Genomic DNA, 19,426 nt, shown 5'->3' with positions numbered 1-19,426 from the left:
TGTTTTTCACATAAAAGGGGCGTGATAGCATCTTCTCACTTCCTGTTTACCTCCCACTGCCCCAGAAATGCTACTGTTGTACTGTAATTGGTCTGGAAATTTGTTTGCCCCTTTGGGTGATTCGTTTTAAATGAAATCAAGTGGCAGACTTGCTTAAAACCTTTCATTGTTTCTTCCTAAAGCAACTGGTCTAACAGTACACTTTTTCTTTATTTTTTTCTCTTTTATCTCAAGAAACATTTCTACGTGGTGACTGCTGCCAACAGGCTAAGGAAATTTCCAACGTGTCCCTAATCTTCAACTCAGATGCTCCAACAGGCCTAGAAATTATCGAGGGCAGTGGTGAAGTGAAGAGATGACTTTACATAATCGGGCTTAAATATTGATTCCACTTATTTTGTAAAACAGATTATGACTGTGGCCTTCGTTGCAGATAGAAAGTGGCTGTAAGGAATGCACGCTGAGGGCTTTGGTTCTCCCTTGTAAGAGCCCTAAGTTTGAAATGCTGTGTTTACTTTCCAAGTACACCTATTTTTGGTGATAAGTAGGCATGCTTTAGATAGGTAGGAAAGTGGAGTTTAAATTATAAACTTACTGTGATTAAAGAACTTAGCAGGCTTTTCTGCAGGGGCACGCTATTCAGTATTATCTCTTCCAGCACAAGGAAGTCCTAGAATTTCGATTTGCTTAGGTGTGAACTGACATTTGCTTGTATTACCCTGCCCTAGTGTCAACCATTGTGGATTTAGGACAGTGATCCTTGAACTTGTTTAACTTAGGCTCCCTTTTGAGAATCAGCATCAATGTGCATCCTTTAATATTGTTTCACATTTCAAAATATATCCACTTTAAATGTGAGCAATTAGAATTAAAGGAAAATTTTAAACTCTATGTGCACCTGCTGCCTCCAACCAATTCTTCACCATGATGACTGCCCCCTCCCACCCCGCCTTCTTGGTCACGAGCTTCCGGTCTTGCATGTTGTTGGGTGTGGGCCCAAATAAAAGTCATGTCCACACTTTTATCCAGCAATTCCATTTCTGGAAATGTACCCCTCAGTACTTGGACAAATATAGAGATTTATGCAAAATGATGTTTCCTATAGCACTATTGCTAATGGCCCAGCAGAAATAATCAACATGTGCCTGTCAGCTTGGGCTTAGTTAAATTAATTTTGTTACATCCATGTAGTAGAATACCTTGCAGTGGTTAAAGATAGATCCAGATTTTGAAGGGCATTTTTTCATTATCAAAATGATAGAACATATATGTGGTATCATCCCATCTGTGCAGAAACATATGCTTCCATGTACATTAAAAATTCTAGGATATGCAGAAGAACAGTGGGGTATAAAAAGTGGGTGACTGGGAGAGAAAGAAAACCACTTTTCACTTCATAACTTTCTGAACCATTTGAATATTTTGTTTCTTTTTTAAATGAGCATGTACTGCTTTTATAATTAAAAATTAGCAACTCAGTGTCAAGTGTGGACTTTGTTTTGACCCTGATTTGAGCAAACAATAAAAAGATATTTTAGAAACAGTTTTCTGTTGTTAATAACAGGATATACAGACTGGGTAAATTATAAAGAAGTCCATTTTGGCTCCTGGTCCTAGTCCAGGATTGAGGGGCTGCACCTGGTGATGGCTATCTCATCAGCAGAGTCCCAAGCAGCACAAAGGCAAGGGGCAAGGGGCAGTGGCAAGAGACAGCGGGTGTCATGTGAGACCCCCTGGTGTCTTCCTACAAAGCTAGCAGTGTCAATCATGGTGCTGTACCTTGAGGACCTTGTCTAATCCTCATCCCTCCCACAGGCCACACCTCTAAACCCGAGTTAGGTTTCCATTTGCTCTGTTTTTTAAGTTTATTTTTTGAAAGGCGGAGAGAGAGAGAGAAAGAGAGAGAGAGAGACAGAGAGAGAGAGAATCTTGTATCTGCTAGTTCACTCCCCAAATGGCCGCAATAGCCAGGGCTGGGACAGGTTGAAGCCAGGAGCCAGAAATTCCATCTGGGTCTCCCATGTGGGTGCAGGGGCCCAAGCACTTGGGCCATCTGCTGCTGCTTCACAGGTGCATTAGCAGAGAGCTGGATGGAGAGTGGAGCAGCCGGGACTCTAACCTGTGTTTGTATGGGATGCCAGTGTCTCAGGCGGCAGCCTAACCTACTGTGCCACAATGCCAGTCCCTCCATTCTCTTTTAAAAAACCAACTCAGATAGGTCAGTTTTAATAAGTTCTTCTATATACACATTTATTTGCTACTGAAAGTTGAAACATCACACCACAGTTCCCTTTTTTGCAATTCAAACATTTGAAAGCCGGAAAAATCTAATCATCTGCCCTAGTTAGTATGCTTTAGTCAAATAGCCTGCTTTCTTTACATTCCTTTCCTACAGTTGCTTTGCAGCTCAGCTTTGTTTGTTTGTTGACAGGCAGAGTTAGACAGTGAGAGAGAGAGAGAGAGAGAGAGAGAGAGAGAAAGGTCTTCCTTCTGTTGGTTCACCCGCCAAAATGGCTGCTACGGCTGGCATGCTGCGCTGATCCAAAGCCGGGAGCCAGGTGCTTCCTCCTGGTCTCCCATGCAGGTGCAGGGCCCAATCACTTGGGCCATCCTCCACTGCCTTCCCGGGCCACAGCAGAGAGCTGGACTGGAAGAGGAGCGACCGGGACAGAATCCGGCGCCCTGACCGGGACTAGAACCCAGGGTGCCCATGCCGCAGGCAGAGGATTAGCCTAGTGAGCCACGGCACTGGCCGCAGCTCAGTTCTTGGTGCAAGGTTTCATCTCATTGACTTCAGGCTTCTAAAACACATGGGAATACTTGAAATTTCTTGGTGCTTCTTCACTGGGTCAAATCGAAAAGAACTGAAGTATACTGGAAGTCATTCAAATACATTCAAACATTATATATAGATTCCATATAAATTATTGGTATCAAGTCAGGAAGAGAAAGGTTTCACAGAACTCATATCATAGGTTATCAAATACCAGGTCTATCTAAGCATAGAGTAGCTTTCTCTAATATATAAAATTACCAGCAAGAATAGAAATTTCTTGATTCACTCTGATCTCAACGACCAATGTCTTTTTCATTCTTTCTTGAGAATACTGTTCATTAAGAGGTGTCTGTGTGTGTGTTTTTTTTTTTTTTTTTTTTTTTTTTTTTAGGTTTGTTTATTTATTTGAAAGAGTTACAGAAAGGGAGAAAGTGTGCTTCCATCCCCTGGTTCACTCCCCAAATGGCAGCAACAGATAGGGCTGGGCCAGGCTGAAGCCAGGAGCCAGGAACTAGGAGCTTCTGGGTCTCTCACATGGGTTCAGGGGCCCAAGAACTTGGGTAATTTTCCACTACTTTCCCAGGTGCATTAGCAGGGAGCTGGATTGGAAGCAGAACACCTGGGACTGAAACTGGCACCTATGTGGGATGCCGGTGCTATTTTACCCAGTATGCCACAGCACCACCCCATCTTTCAATGTCCTTACTCCTTTCTTCCTCCTCCTGGCATCTGGATTTGTGTCTGTCAGGCTGTTGACATGAATCTTCTGGTACTGGGGAAGGGATTTTGGTAGTAGGGCTGAGTTAAGTCTTTTTTTTTTTTTATTTTATTTTTTTATTTTTATTTTTTTATTTTTATTTTTGACAGGCAGAGTGGACAGTGAGAGAGAGAGACAGAGAGAAAGGTCTTCCTTTGCCGTTGGTTCACCCTCCAATGGCCGCCGCGGCCAGCGCGATGTGGCCGGCGCACCGCGCTGATCCGATGGCAGGAGCCAGGAGCCAGGTGCTTTTCCTGGTCTCCCATGGGGTGCAGGGCCCAAGCACCTGGGCCATCCTCCACTGCACTCCTGGGCCACAGCAGAGGGCTGGCCTGGAAGAGGGGCAACCGGGACAGAATCCGGCACCCCAACCGGGACTAGAACCCGGTGTGCCGGCGCAGCTAGGCGGAGGATTAGCCTAGTGAGCCGCGGCGCCGGCCATAAGTCTTACGGCCTTTTGTTAACAGTTCTGGGTAGAGGGAATGAGAGGCTGCTGAATCCTGAGAATTTCCTTCAGTGGACATCCAAAAAGACCATGATGTCAAGGTTGTGGTAAAACTTTTGTGGCAGGTCCATAACATACTGGTTATAGCTCTTAGGTGTCTGGATCTCAGGGAAAGGTGTCTGAACTCAAGTTATCCAAGATAGTTTGAAAAGAATGAACTAGCCCAGACAGACCCTGAAAAACCAGCTTCCAACATAGAGAAGTGAAATGAGTGCTTCATTCACTTAATAACAATGGCAATTAAAGTCCAACATGTTTAGAAGGGGATAAGTGATATAAATTCTCCATTCTGGAGACATATGGATATTTTAATTATCAATTTCACATCTGATGATAGAATGAATTATTATTAATTTTATGAGGTGTGATATGGTAATTTGGTTAAATGATTTCAGGGAAAATGGGAGGTATAGTTAGTTAAGCATGTGAGGAAAAATCTTACTAATTGTAGGGTCTGTTTGATTGGTATGGCTTCAAATATGAGGGTACTTGGAAAAGTTCATAGAAAATGGGATTTAAATGTGAGTTTATTTTGTTGTAATACACTTTCTTTCCTTTTGGAAGACCTTCTTTATTGAAAATAAATACAGGTGGCCGGCGCCGCGGCTCACTAGGCTAACCCTCTGCCTGCGGCATGGGCACCCTGGGTTCTAGTCCCGGTTGGGGCGCCGGATTCTGTCCCGGTTGCCCCTCTTCCAGGCCAGCTCTCTGCTGTGGCCTAGGAGTGCAGAGGAGGATGGCCCAAGTGCTTGGGCCCTGTACCCCATGGGAGACCAGGAGAAGCACCTGGCTCCTGCCTTTGGATCAGTGCAGTGCACCAGCCGCAGCACGCTGGCTGCGGCGGCCATTGGAGGGTGAACCAACGGCAAAAGGAGGACCTTTCTCTCTGGCTCTCTCTCTTACTGTCCACTCTGCCTGTCAAAAAAAAATTAAATAAATACAGGATTTTTTTTTAGTGCAATACAGTTTGAAGTTTTCAAAAAGCTCAGGGAAATGCATATTAAGAAAAAATTATGCATGTAGTTCAAAAATTTTTTGCACCAAAAATAAACTTTTCATTCCATTTCCCCATAGCTTTCCCAAGTTTTCCTTGGAAAACTATATTTGAAAACTTTCATAAAACAATTTTTAAAATCAGTTGAATAATCCATGAGGAGCTGTTAAAAACTATTTCCAAAGTGTTTTTACAGAGACAGACTCACGAAGTACTAAGTTTCCATCACTGGCAGTGTGAATGTGCTAAAGTTGTAGAAAGAATTCGTGTCCTAGGAAGGCATTTGGACAATACCACTTTAAGGCAGGCAATTCCTCCACAAATTTAAGAAATAAGCATAGATCTACTACATTTCAAATAATTAACATAATTACCATTAGTTGTTTTAAAGTCATAAGGAAAAAGTCACAAACAATATTTGTGTTTTTCTCAGTCCATATAGAAGACTCAGAAACTTCAGATTTCTTGGAATTCCATCAAAATAGTATAAAAATGGATATGCTTAATAAACTAAAAATGAAACAAAGAACTAATTGTAAGAGTTAAAAATATAAAATTCCTAGAAAATGTAGGGGGAAAGCTTCATGACTTTGGTTTGGTGATGATTTAGTGAATATTATAGCAAAAGCAGACAATAACAGTAAAAACAGATGAACTGGACATCAAAATTAAAAACTCCTGTGCATCAAAGGACATATCAAGAGGGAAAAAACAACTTAAGGCAGAAAAATTTGCTAATCACAGATCTGATAAGGATTAATCTCTAGAATATATAGAAAACTACAACTTGACAACAAAACCCAAACAACCCAATTAAAAAATGGGCTGAATTGATATTTCCCAAAGTAAATATGCAAATACCTGAAAAGATGGTCAACATAACTAAAAATTAGAGAAATGTCCTAACCACACCACCACCTCATATCCAATTAATATGGCTGTTAAAAAAATAAAAACCCAGAAAATAAATGTTGGCAAGCATGTGGAGAAATTGGAACACTTATAATCTGTTGCTGGGAATGTAACATAGTACAGCCACTATGGCTGGTATGGCATCTGTTTAAAAACAGAATTATTGTATGATCCATCATTTCAATTCTGGGTTTTCCCCCTACTCCTAAATTGAAAGCAGTGTCTCAGATATTGTATATCCAAGTTCATAGCAACAGTACTCAAAACAACTAAAAGGAGTAATCAATCCATGTGTGCAATTGATGGATGGATGGATGGATGGATGGATAAACAAAATGTGGGACTATATATATAAAACAATATTATTCAGTCATGAAAAGAGGAGATCTTCCATTCACTAACTCCCCAAATGGCTGCTAGCCAGGAGCTGGGAGCTTCATCTGGGTCTCCCACAAAGGTGCAGGGGCCCAAGAACTTGGGCCATCTTCCACTGCTTTCCCAGGCCCACTAGCTGGAAGCTGGATTGGAAGTGGAATAGCCAGGACTTGAAACAGCATCCATATAGGATGCCAGCATCACAGGCAGCGGCTTAACCCTTTTAAGCCCCAGTGCTAGCCCCAACATGGATGAACTTTTAAAGACATTAAGTAAGCCAGTCTCAAAGAAATACTGTATGATTCCATTATATGGAATATCTAGCCAAAGTCAGAGACAGAAAGAATGGTAGTTGCCAGTGTTTAGGAAAAGAGAGGAATGGGGAATTGTTCAATGGGTAATATTCTGGAGGTTGGCTGCAACACAATGTCATTATTTGCTACAGCACACACAAGAAATTTTAAGTGGGTGGTGTTTGGCACAGTGGTCTGTGTCAGAGTGCCTGGGTTCAATTTACTACTTAGCTTTCAGTTAATGTGCACCAGCAGGTTGATGGTTTAGGTGCTTGGGTCTCTGCCACCTATGTGGAAAAGATCGATTGAGGAGCTCCTGGCTTCAACTGATCTCAGCCCCTGCTGTTACAGGCGTTTGGGGAGTAAACCAGAAGATGGAAAGTCTGTCTTCCTTTAAAAAAATTAAAACAAATAAAAAGGAAAGTGAAAAAAATTAAGGTGGTAAGTCTTGTATGTATTTTATTAAATCAGAAAAAGTGGAGAGACAGATATTTGGCCCAAGTGGTTAAGATGCCACTTGGGACACCCACATCCCATAATAGTACCTGGGTTTAAGTCCTGGCTCTGCTCCCGGTTCTGAGTCCAGCTTTCTGCTAATGAGCACTCTGGGAGGCAGCAGGTCATGGCTCAAGTAGTTGGGTCCCTGCTTCCTATGTGAGAGACCTATGTTAATTTCTTAGTTCTGTTTTTAGCTGAGCCCAGCTCCAGCGCTTGCGAGAATTTAGGGAGTGAATCAGCAAATGGAAGACCTGTTTCTCACTCACTCTCTGCCTTTCAAATACATAATAAATAAAAATACTTTAAGACAGTGAGCGTGCTTAATTTTACATTGTGAAGAGTATATTGATCTGACTCAAAACTAATCAAAATCTTGGCACCAAATATAAACAAATGACCTTTTTTTTTAAAAAAAAATTTATTTATTTGAAAGTCAGAGTTACACAGAAAGAGGAGGAGAGGCAGAGAGAGAGGTCTTCCATCTACTGGTTCACTCCCCAGTTGGCCACAATGGCCAGAGCTGGGCCAATCTGAAGTCAGGAGCCAGAAGCAGGGGCCCAAGCACTTGGGCCATCTTCTACTGCTTTCCCAGGCTATAGCAGAGAGCTGGATGGCAAGTGGAGCAGCTGGAACTTGAACCAGAGCCCATTTGGGATGCCACTATCACAGGTGGTGGCTTTACCTATTACACCACAGTACCGGCCCTGACCTACTTCTTAAAATAAATGAGTCATTTACCCATTCTAGATCAAAGTGGTAGCCAAAACTGCTATTTAGTGAATGTCTTGTCATGCACTTCAAATATAACCTTTAATCCCCACAAGTCAGATATAAATGAGTAAACTGAGGCTAAAGGAAGTTCTGAGATTGTCTGAGGAGAAATGTCAGCCTGAATTTCAAACCAAGTGTGTATGGTTCCAAAGCTCATGTTTGTTTTTCAATACCACAGGACTTGCCAGGTATTGCATATGTTGGGATCCTATTTCCTTAGCATGGTCTTCTAGATTTCTAGAAGGGCCGAAAGAATCACTTTCAGTCACTCCAGGACTAAGCAGTAGGTATAGAATTATGCCTTACTTGCAGAAGATTCAAAGTAACCACTGTTATTGCTGATGCCATTTTGAACAGATGAAAAAATCTGGATGCAATCACTTCTGGGTCTCCCATGTGGGTGCAGGGGCCCAAGCACTTGGGCCATCTTCTGCTGCTTTCCCAGGCCATCAGCAGGGAGTTGAATAGGAAGTAGAGCAGCCAGGACTGAAATTGGCACTCATACGGGATGCCAGTGCTGCAGGTGGATGCTTAACCTACTATGCCACAGAACAGATTGCCATGATCTTAATTTTAGTTAAAAATCATGTCTGGCACGATGCCCCTAACAACTTATTGCTGTCTTCCAGTTTTAAAGTAAGTACTATTTACTAAGATTACATTTTTCAGTATGAGGCTATCAAAAGAAAAACTGGTTTATTGCTGGACTCATAATATGGTGCTAATGGGTAATTCTTTATGCAAGACCTCCATGTGTAACTCTGTATTCTAATATTTATAGAATACTTACAGCAGTACTATGCTGAATGCTTTGCATGTATTACTTCAGATACTTCTCCAAATTATCTAAGGTAGTATAATTTTTGTTCCTATTTATTTTACAGAAGAGGCATAAAGAAGGTGACTAATTTGCTCAAAGTTTCACAGGTGGTAAGTGGGTGACCACAGTTTTAAGCCCAGAGTCTGACACAAATTTGTGCTCTGGTGAGTAATGAGCTTAGTGTACATGAATGTGGGTTTTTCCCTACTAGAGTGGACAGACTTCAGCCCATCAAAGATTCCTCCAAACTGACAAGTGCAACTTGCATATAAAAAATGACATTTATTAACTTAGTCTGTACAACAACACATCGATTTAGTCAAACCAAAAAGCCTACATAAAGACTTAAATCTGTAAGATTCCATTCAGCACATATTTCACACTGCAGATAGGGAAGGACACTGCCTTTTGCTTAAAACAAAACAAAAAAGCAAAGTGGCTCCAATCTAATTTTGTAGTAGGGCACAGACCTGTGGGAAGCCCAGGTCAAGTGAGGCACTGTGGTTGACCCATTACGATGTTAAGGGTCAACATACTGCCCACACATCAGCCCTTGTGTTAGCTTCTTTGCTTTTAAGGCAATAGTCTTTGGAAACTGAATCACTCTGCTATAGCCTTTTGAGCAATGGCAGCATTTTCCAAAATCTTCCTTTTCCATTCTTCATAATCCTGTGTCAAGTCTTCATCTTTCTGTGGTTTGTGTGAGGTCTCTACTATCTTCTCTGTTTCTGAAAGAAAATTATCAAAAGTAATCTTAACATGGAATCAACCTAAATGCCCAGCAACAGAAGACTGGATAAAGAAATTATGGCAATATGTACTCTATAGAATACTACACAGTGGTAAAAAAAATGAAATCCGGTCATTTGCAACAAAATGGAGGAATCTGGAAAACATCATGCTGAGTGAAATAAGCCAGTCCCAAAGGGACAGATATCCTATGTTCTCCCTGATCTGTGACAACTAACTGAGCACCTAAAAGGAAACTTGTAGAAGTGAAATTGACACTTTGAGGAACAATGACTTGATCAGCCCTTGTCCTGACGGTCAAGGAACAGTTTACTATTTTATTCTTTTTAGTATTTTCTTTTTCTACTTAATACCATTTTAATTAAATATCATTTAATTAAAACACAATTATTCTTAGGTGCTTAAAGTTAACTGAAAATTGATCCCTGTTAAAAATAAGAGTAGGAATAAGAAAGGGAGATGTACAATTTGGCACATGCTCACTTACCCCTAATGGTAGAGCTAAAAATGTGCCATGGGACTCCAAATCCCATTAAGTTGGCATGTACCAATGCCATCTTACTAAAGTGATCAGTGTAAGTTCATAATTGATCATAAAGACAGGATTAAGTGTCAAAGGGATCTCATAAATAAGAACAGTGTCTGCCAATAATAACCGACAGAATTAAAAAGGAGAGAATGACCCAACATGGGAAGCAGGATACACAGCAGACTCATAGAATGGCAAATACCCTAAACAGCACTCTGGCCTCAGAATTAGCCCTTAAGGCATTTGGATCTGGCTAAAAAGCCCATGAGAGTTTCTCAGGCATGGAAAGCCAAGACACTGTGGCAAAACAAACAAACAAACAAACAAACAAAAAACAATAACTAAATGAAAGATCTCTGTGAGATCCCAGTGGAAATAAAGGGCCATCAAAGAAGGATGTATCTTTCTGTGAAGGGAGGAGAGAACTTCTACTTTGATTATGGCCTTGTCTAAATAAGAGTTTGTGAACTCAAGAGCCATAGCCTTGGCAGCTAATGACAAGAGCCTTGGGTGATTACTGACGTCATAAATAAGAATGTCAATTGTTAAATCAACAACGGGAGTCACTGTGCACTTAACTCCCCATGTAGGATCTCTGTCCTTAATGTGTTGTACTATCTGAATTAACAGTAAAACTAGTAGTATTCAAACAGTACTTTATCCTTTGTGTGTCTGGGTGGGTGCAATCTGTTGAAATCTTTACTTGGTATATACTAAGTTGATCTTCTGTATATAAAGCTAATTAAAAATGAATTTTAATGAGGAATGGGATGGGAGAGGGAGTAGGAGATGGAATAGTTGCGGGTGGGAGGGTGGTTATGGGGGGAAAAGCCGCTATAACCCAAAATTTGTACTTTTGAAATCTATATTTATTAAATAAGTTTTCTAAAAAAAAGTAATCTTAAAATTTTTATGTTTACAAATGAAATAAAAAAGTAAACTTGCCTGAAGTATTTAACTAATTAATATAATAGGGACTAAGAATTCTAAGACATCTAATACTAGTTAACATTTATCAAGCACTTATTTTGATCTTGATAGGCACAGAACTAAGCACTTTAACCATCACTACAATACTATGAGGTGGGTGCTAACACTAATCTTATTTTGGGGCTGGTGCTGTGGCTTAGCGGTGAAAGCTGCCACCTGCAGTGCTGGCCTCCCATATGGGCGCTGGTTCGAGTCCTGGCTGCTCCACTTACAATCAGCTCTCTGCTATGGCCTGGGAAAGCAGTAGAAGATGGCTCAAGCCCTTGGGCCCCTGCATCTGTGTGGGAGACCTGGAAGAAGCTCCTGGCTCCTGGCTTTGGATTGGATAACCAGGAAGTGAACCAGCAGATGGAAGATCTGCCTCTGCCTCTCCTTCTTGCTCTGTGTAACTCTGACTTTCAAGTAAATAAATAAATAAATCTTTTTAAAAAATCATATTTTATAGATTAGGAAAATGAGGCTAGCTTTTTAAAAAAATCACAAGCTAACAGGTAGTGATAAATAGGAGACCATTAATCTGAGGGTCTCTGTAGCTGCAGCTCTTCACATGAGCAAACTGGAACTAACAAGGAAACATTATTTGTCGCTGATGGAACAAAGACATAAGCCTCAGCCATTCTCCCTCATTGCCCAAAAGAGATAAACATTGGAATGTATTCCTTGCCCTTGAATCTCAATTGGGTCTCATACCCTATTGCCTTCATACCCCACCCCCAGGGGCCACCTGAAAAACCAGTTGCTCCAACACTTGAAAGACCAGTTCCAGGAATTCCCCTCTGCCTGCTGCTCCCTACCCCACCCCCATCCCTAGCCCTCCTAAAATATAAAAAGGCTGGGCCCCTGGGGGTCCATGTGTTCCATCATGTGTAAGCGGGCAGTTAGTCACCCACCTCTACAAATTTATTTTCTCTGAATAATTCAGTCTGGCTGTAAATTCGTACACTGCCTCCTCTCTATTCTGAGCCTCTTTTCCTAACATTTATGGTGCCCCATGTGAGGAGGCACCAATCTGCAACTCTTTTCCTAACAGTAGCTATGATGGAAAATAAAAACAACAAAAAAATGCACCTCTGCAAATCATAAACAGCCAAAACCCTGTAACTAAGGACCTCCCATCAGACCATGCCCAAATAAAGCATATGCCTCGCCATAGTTAATCAGGTGATTTCTGTCCTGCTTCCTATTTAGTCTACAAAAGCTCAAGTTTGGTCTGTAAGAGATAGCTGCTCATGTTGCTGGATGGAGGGAGCTCTCTGATCCTCTTTCAGGTCTAAGTGCTACCTAATCCACAAATCATTCATCGCTCTTATAAACTAAAGTATCAAATGTGTTTGAAGTTCTTTTCACAGTGTTAAAGATTTGAACCCAAGTAGTTTGTCTTCAGACATATTCTTAATAACATAATACTTCTGTCATGACCACTCAGAACTACTTAGAAAAATGGTCTTATCAAATGATCAATAATCATGATTTATTTAAAACTTGACTCTCAGGACTGGTGTTTAGCCTAATGATTAAGATGCAAGTTAAGACACTTACTTTTCATACTGAATATCTGGGTTTGATTCATGGTTCTGGCTCCCAATTCCAGCTTTTTTGCTAACGCAGACTCAGGGAGGCAGCAGAGATGGTTCAAATGGCTGGATTCCTGCTACCCGCATGGGAGACTAGGCTGAGTCCCTGGTTCTGACTTCAGCCATGAAGCCTCTGCCTAGCCTGGTCATTGCAGGCATTTGGGAGCTCCCTCTCTCCATCTGTCTGTCTCTGCCTCTCAAATTAAAAAAACAACAGCAGCAAAAAAACGATTCTTGTCAGGCAAGCTGCTCAAGTGGTACAGAGGTGTTCACGGCACTAATCCCACCGCACTAATTTCAGCTATCAGTAGCGTTACTAAGACTTACTCTTTGCTGGCAATTCATCCACTGCTTTCTGTTTTTTCTGTGGTGGAGCAGCTAAATCTCCAGGTTCTCCTACAAGAAAAGGTGTTATCAAGGTTAATTTGTCTCCTATTCTCAATTTTAATAATTGGGCATATTTTAGATCACACATAAAAATTAGAAACCTTGACTGACCAATAGCTAGGATAAAGAGAAGGCAAATATCTTGTCCTCTTCTTTACTTGGGCTTCTCTTGCCAGACTTGAGAATCACCACTATTCTGGCCTCTGTATATGGAGGCCGGCAGCTACATTACAGTATGTTAAAAACAGAATCTATTTTCCAGGAATGGATTCATAAGTTAAAAAAAATTACCAGGTTACTTTATTTGAAAAAAAAGAAAAGTAAATTTTCTTACTAAAAAACTGGCTTCCATTAAATTTATACAGAATTCAGAAAGCAACTAATGCATGTATGCACACTGGGACTGATACTGTGGTATAGCAGGTACAGCTGCCACCTGTGGCACTGGAATCCCATATGGGTGCTGGTTCAAATCCTGATGCTCCACTTCCAATCTAGTTCCTTGCTAATGTGCCTGAGAAAGCAGCAGCAGAAGATGGCCCAAGTTGGGACCCTGCACCCACCATGAGACACCCAGATGATGCTCCTGGCTTCGGCCTGGCCCAGCCCCATAAAATTTCTCTCTCTGCCTGTCTCTAATTCTGCCTTTCAAATAAATAAATAAATCTTAAAACAAACAACTTGGCTTTTACATTTTCTTTGTATTTAAAAGATCTATTTATTTATTTGAGAGGCAGAGTTACAGAGAGAGAGAGAGAGAGAGAGTTCTTCTATCCACTGGTTCACTTGCCAAATGGCTACAACAGCTGGAGATTGGCCAATCTGAAACCAGGAGCTAGGAGTTTCTTCCGGGTCTCTCACATGGATACAGGGACCTAAGCACTTGGGCCATCTTCCACTGCTTTCCCAGGCCATAGCAGAGAGCTGGATCAGAAGAGGAGCAGCTGGGAAACCAGTGCCCATTGTGGATGCTGGCATGGCAGGCAGAAGCTTAACCTACTATGTCACAACGCTGGCCCTGGCGTTTACATTCTCAAATGACACATTTTTAAATTATATAATACTCACTGTCAATCTGTTGTCCAATCTTCTCTAATTGTTTACACAGTCGGTCAAATATGGCTTTTTTTACACCAGATGCAGCTACCATTTTGTTTTTATCCACTTTCAGTTTTAGAATCCTACAAAAGATTATAAATTGGTTTTCTCAAGACCAAAATAGTTTTCCTGTCTGGTCAAACAGATGATCAACCTATTTCCTTTCTTATCCACACTTTGTTAAGGGCTCCCAACTATCTAGTGCTTCCTTTATTCCAAGCATGTCATCAGGTATAGCATACAAATATGCTTTTGTAAGCTCTTTATTTCATCACTTATTGGATCAAGAGAGTTAAAATGCATGTGGGATCTGTTTTATAACGGAGCACAGAAAAAACATTTGTTGTAGTCCTTCATGCCTTTTTGAATGCTTTTTAATAAATCTCAGATGTTTCTAATTTGCTGAACAACAATCACAGCATCTTAATCCATGGTGCCGAAATACTTTCAGCCTGGGAGTGGGAGGGACCACCTCCCAAACCCTCCTAATAATGCTTCCCAGGAAGCACTAATAAAAAACACAAAGCAAACTTCTTATTCAGGATAACAGATCTGTGTAGACCTTTTATGTTCAGTGTAATGATTTCAAAAGGGGTTACTTGACCGTTCTCACTGGTTTCTAAAATAGCCTTCTTCTCTCCCTATGTACACATACCTTTGTTGAATTAAAGGGACATTTTCTACAAATATTAATGAATCACTCTTAAGTATGTAGGTAACAGAGCTAAGCATACCAAAATTAATGGCTGGGTAGTGAGAAACCCATTCTTTAAAGGCCAACTGAATTTTGGTTTCTATGTTTTCTGGGAAGATAAAAAAGACAACTTCAGATATCAGTTTCCATATAGATAACATACAACCTTAAGATTTAGGTAAAGAATATTGCAATGTTTTATAAATTACTTGTCAGAACATCTGTAGTATTTGCAAAAAATCACATATTACCACTGTTTTAATGACAGACTTCAACACTTATAAAAGACTCTGAATACTCAGTTTATGTATATAGCTAGCAGTTGGCAAAGTGATCTGTGGCAATACTATTTCCAAGTTGTCAGCTACATTACGGGATAAACTGAGAATGTGGTCACTTGGCCACTATTCTTAATGTTATTTATAGGGGAAAACGTGCTCTGAGTTGAAAATCAATTAAATTAAAGTATTCTTTGAGAATTAAAAAAACCCACTTTCCTGAATGTTAAAGGAACACTTACTTGCACGCTGAGAGTACTGCAGCAGTGGTGAAAAGCGGCCTGGACAAATCAAGATCTACTTGCTGTGTCTGAGGAAGACTGGATTCATACCTAAGTGACAGGCGTTTTACAGAATTATTTGTCAGAAAATATAACCACAGAAAGAACTGAAAATGCAAATCAAAACTTACAAACTTTTACAACACATGAGATATGTGCTGTCATTCTAGCTTATTATTTAAGACAGAAAATTAACCAGAATAGAACAGTAGACAATTTTGCTTTATCAGTATAAATTTTCAATTAAGGCTCTTTATTTTTCATACCTTTGCAGTATCTTTGAAGCCATGTTCACTGCTTCTGTACAGCTAAACTGTACTGCTAGGTCTCTGATTCCAATATTTGAATTCAAGCCCAGTAAACACTCAAAAGATTTAAGACAGCTCTGATACATCTTCTTGTTCAAACCAGAAAGTTTAATTAGATAAGCCTTTGAAAAGAAACATACACATAAATCATAGCTTTCATATATTAGTATCCTTAAATACTTATTTAATAAGTGGTATCAACTCTTCAAAATTGGGGCTGGTGTTAAGCCTCTGAGTGTGACGCTGGTATCCCATATGGGCTCTAGTTCAAGACCTGGCTGCTCCACTTCTAATCCAGCTCCCTGCTAATGTGCCTGGGAAGGCAGCAGAAGGTGGCCTAAGTCCTTGGGCTCCCACACCCACTATAGAACCTGAAGAAGCTCTAGGCTCCTGGCTTAGGCCTGGCCATTTTGGGAGTAAACCAGTGGATGGCTGATCTCTCTCTCCTCTACTCTCTGTAACTCTGCCTTTCGGATAAATAAAAAATAAATCCTAAAAAAAAAAAAAACCTCTTCAAAATTAATTCTATGGCAAGTCCCTTTACCTTAAATGACTTCATTTAGCTTCATTTAGTCAGAATCACAAACACGTCAAGTAGAATTAAGTATTGCTTTTGAGGAGACAAATTTAAATTATCACCTAGTATTAACTTAGTCAAGTTGTGAATTAAAAAAAAACATGGGAGACTCATAGATGGTTAATTATGTTTTCAACAAAGGTGCCAAAGTGCAATTTATTTGGAAAAGGAAGGAGGCAAGCAGTGAGAGTGAGGAGGGCCGTGTATAGAAGGGGAAAGGGAGAGAGCAAGGAACCAAGAAACAGATCAACACCCATGGGAAACCAGTGACTTACGGACAGCTTCACAGAGGATGTCACTGCAAGGTAGGGTCACATAAGACACACAGGCACTTGCTGGAAGAGCATTCTATGATAAGAAAGGTGTTGTATTTACAAAGCCATGAGTCACTGGAGTACGTGGTCTGTTAGTAAATACTGTAGCTTTAGGTCTGGGTTCAAGAGAGGCTGCAGAATCTGATGGTAAGGGAATGGGAGGCCAATAAAGCTTGGTTTTTAGGTAAGTGTATCCACTGTGACACAGGTACTATTAGGTATGTTATATACAGCATATTGCTTAATCCTCATAATAATCCTGTGAAATGGATATTTTTATCCTCAATTAAATGGTGAGGAAACAGCTTGACATTTGGTCCCAACATACAATTCTTCCTGACTAAGCCTGTTCTCTGTGACAGGGAAGGAAACATACATGGGTTATAAAATGCGCGCTTAAGGAGAATGAGCTAGAGAAGTGTGAAAGATGACCTCTAGTAAAAAGAAAGAGGTGGTTAGATTATAAAGAGAGAGAGATTATAAAGAGAATAATGCCAAAAACAAAAATTTTTCCAACTCAACAAAATGATTCTAATAATAGCCAGGGTGAGTAAATGAACAGATGGACGATCTCTCCCTGTCCTCCTTCCCCACCAAAAAATCAAAACAAAACCCAAACAACAACAAAGCATGAAAGTTTTGACCAGGGTCTAGTCCAACTAATAATCAAAATGTAAAATGTTCAAGTTCAGTGTTGCACTGGAGTACAAGATATTCCAAAGGATCTGCTTACCCTGTCCAAGGGGTACTTCATACAGGAAGCTGCGAGGTCCAGGCACATGACGGCATTGCTGGTTTCGGTGGTATGGGCAGAGAGGCCAACACACTTCAACTGGGACAGTCGTAAGTACTCCTCTGCTTTCCTAGTTACAAAGGCGATGTGTTCACCAACACTCTTTTCCCGAAGTTTGCCCAGTAACTACAGCCTGCTGGACTTCATCCTGAGCCCAACTACCGTGCACGTTTATCCAGGGATGGGAATGAAGAGACATCTCTCGGGAGAGGAAGCTCTCGGACACAGAACCAGCACCCAGATCCCAGGCATCACTGAGCTCAAGAGGTTTCTGGCAAAAGTGCGATCAAGTCCCCCATAAAGCAACCCTTCTGTCCTTGCACTGCTAGGACGAGCATGAACAATCACAGAGGCAGGCAGGTTAGACCAGGGCTCTTGCTTTTCCCCTTCCTTCAAATCAGCGGTTCTCAAACTTTAGGCATCCAGCAAACACCTCGGGGGCGTGTGAAAGTGGCCGGCCGGCTCCCATCCCGTTTCTGATCAGCAGGCCTGGGGTGGGGCCCAAGAACTCGTATTTCTAACAAGTGCCAAGACGCTGCCAGTGGTGGTGGTCTAGGAACCGCTGGGAATGGCTGTTCCACGCGCCGACCGAGGGCAGGTCTGGCTTCGCATTTTTTTAAGAGGTGGTCTTTTCCTTCCCTCCCCAGACCTGGCTGCCTGCTGAGGCACCCACGCTTTAGCTACAAGGGCTTCATTTCGAACCCTGGATCCCGCAGAGATCTTTCCCGTAACAAGGCTTTCGCAGACCGCCGTCTCTCTCCGGGCCGGTCCGGCCACGTCTTCCCATAGCTGCCGGCTCCACCTTCGAGGCCGTTTTGAAATCTTGTTGAAGGCAGCCGCCAGGCCGCACTGCTGCCCACCTCTGGTTTAATGAGTGCCCTCCGCAGTTTCTGCCACTGCAGGCGGGGACTCCCACAGGGTCCGCCTGGTTCATCGCTGTCAACGCGCCCTCAACAGGGGGCTGCGGACCGATGGACGTTCCCCGACTCGCTCCTTTTCCTACTGCCGAGCATCCCCCAGACCTCGTCTTCACACGCCCTTTCTTGTCAGCTTACAGAAACCTACGGCTAGGAAGTTTTCCCTGAAGCTGAGCCTAAATCCCGCCGAGCCCCGGCGCACCCCGTCTCTCCCGCACTGCCTGTCAGGCAGGAGGGGGCGCGCCTCGCCTGAGAGCCCAGGGCCGCGAGGCTGGGGCCCCGCCCGGGTGTGCGCAGCCAGACTCACCTCAGCAGGTCGGGATCGGAGAGGCCCAGCCGCGGGGCTAGGCGTTCGAGGAGCCCGGATCCCATGGCACTGACTCTAAAAGACGAAGCACTCGCGCGAACGCCAGCCGCACGACGAAACCCGCGCGCAGACGTGGCGTCGGCCAGTGGCAACCAGGCCCAGCCCCTTGCGCACTCTGATTGGTTGGAATGAGAGGTTGCCTCCGGCTGAGAACCCAATCCTGTTCTTTATCCTGCGCTTGCGCACCACAAGTGCTCTCGAAAAGGCGGATGTAGCCAACGCGGAGGGCGGCTCCCCCTCCTTAAATTCCTTCCTTCTTGAGAAACTCGTTTAACAGTGCCTTTCCCTCCTTCTGTCTCGTATGTGCCCTGGAGAGATCGCCCCTGCCTTGAAACACACGGCCTATTGTCACATCGTGTGAACAGACCGGCTGGAGCCCAAGCCTGTCAGTCCAGCGTTAAGTGGCATGGGACAATAAACACGCGAGACTTGGGTTCCTAGAAGCGGTCCAATGGAGGAGCTGTCTCCCCGGCTGGAAGGCGGGGCTAGAGAGGGCGGGGCTTCAAGGGGCCGCAGCGTCACCTGACCGCGGGAGGTTCCGCGCGGGGTAGGTGCTGCTTGCAGCAGGCTCGGGGGAGTCGCCATGGTGAGTGCTGAAGGGTTGGCAGATCCCCGGCCTAGCCTTCTCTTGCAGCCCTTGTTGGCTCTCGTTACCCTGGAGCCCCGAGGGTGGGGAGGGGAGTCCCTGCGGCCGGATCGGGGCTAAGACCAGCTCGACTTGGCCTGCGGGATAGGGGACAGGCCGCGGAAGGCCGCGAGCAGGCGGATCCGGGCAGGGGTGGGCGGCGGCTCCTGGCTGCGGCCGTTTATCTGAGACAGAGAGAGAACCGAGAGGCTGTATCGACCCGTAGGCTTTGGAGGGTCCTTA

At 42.8% G+C, this 19,426-nt stretch overlaps 3 protein-coding genes across 15 annotated transcripts in view; 2 read left to right on the top strand and 1 right to left on the bottom strand.

Moving 5' to 3' along the window:
• MYLK3 (myosin light chain kinase 3) overlaps window positions 1-1,541 on the top strand; it is a 69,148-nt gene extending 67,607 nt beyond the window's left edge. For all 9 annotated transcript variants that reach the window (XM_008248379.5, XM_051833906.3, XM_051833905.3 and 6 more), the window contains one exon: window positions 235-1,541. In XM_008248379.5, the coding sequence (XP_008246601.1) occupies window positions 235-294 (60 nt within the window). In that variant the 3' untranslated portion in view covers window positions 295-1,541. The remainder of the gene's footprint in view (window positions 1-234) is intronic.
• Window positions 1,542-8,963: 7,422 nt separating this feature from the next.
• On the bottom strand, window positions 8,964-19,008 carry ORC6 (origin recognition complex subunit 6). Of its 2 annotated transcripts, XM_089318842.1 has the most exons (8): window positions 18,499-18,620; window positions 17,215-17,344; window positions 16,443-16,515; window positions 15,549-15,712; window positions 15,244-15,333; window positions 14,000-14,112; window positions 12,872-12,940; window positions 8,964-9,429 (listed from the first exon to the last, which is right to left on the bottom strand). In XM_089318842.1, exons 4-8 carry the CDS (start codon window positions 15,674-15,676, stop codon window positions 9,302-9,304), a joined length of 528 nt encoding a protein of 175 aa, XP_089174968.1. In that variant the 5' UTR covers window positions 15,677-15,712; window positions 16,443-16,515; window positions 17,215-17,344; window positions 18,499-18,620; the 3' UTR covers window positions 8,964-9,301. The 2 variants fall into 2 exon arrangements, with proteins under 2 accessions (XP_089174968.1, XP_002721606.1); XM_002721560.6 differs by lacking the exon at window positions 16,443-16,515 and having other exon boundaries at window positions 18,499-19,008.
• Window positions 19,009-19,078: 70 nt separating this feature from the next.
• VPS35 (VPS35 retromer complex component) overlaps window positions 19,079-19,426 on the top strand; it is a 40,568-nt gene continuing 40,220 nt past the window's right edge. For all 4 annotated transcript variants that reach the window (XM_089318839.1, XM_008248381.5, XM_089318841.1 and 1 more), the window contains exon 1: window positions 19,079-19,144. In XM_089318839.1, coding sequence (XP_089174965.1) covers window positions 19,142-19,144 — 3 coding nt within the window. In that variant the 5' untranslated portion in view covers window positions 19,079-19,141. The remainder of the gene's footprint in view (window positions 19,145-19,426) is intronic.

The sequence above is a fragment of the Oryctolagus cuniculus genome, chromosome 18 (genome assembly GCF_051225735.1).
Source record: "Oryctolagus cuniculus isolate XC-2025 breed Fujian yellow rabbit chromosome 18, ASM5122573v1, whole genome shotgun sequence".
NCBI classification, from domain to species: Eukaryota; Metazoa; Chordata; class Mammalia; order Lagomorpha; family Leporidae; genus Oryctolagus; species Oryctolagus cuniculus.
Note: the sequence above shows the minus strand (reverse complement) of the source record. Positions and strands in the feature narration are given on the sequence as shown.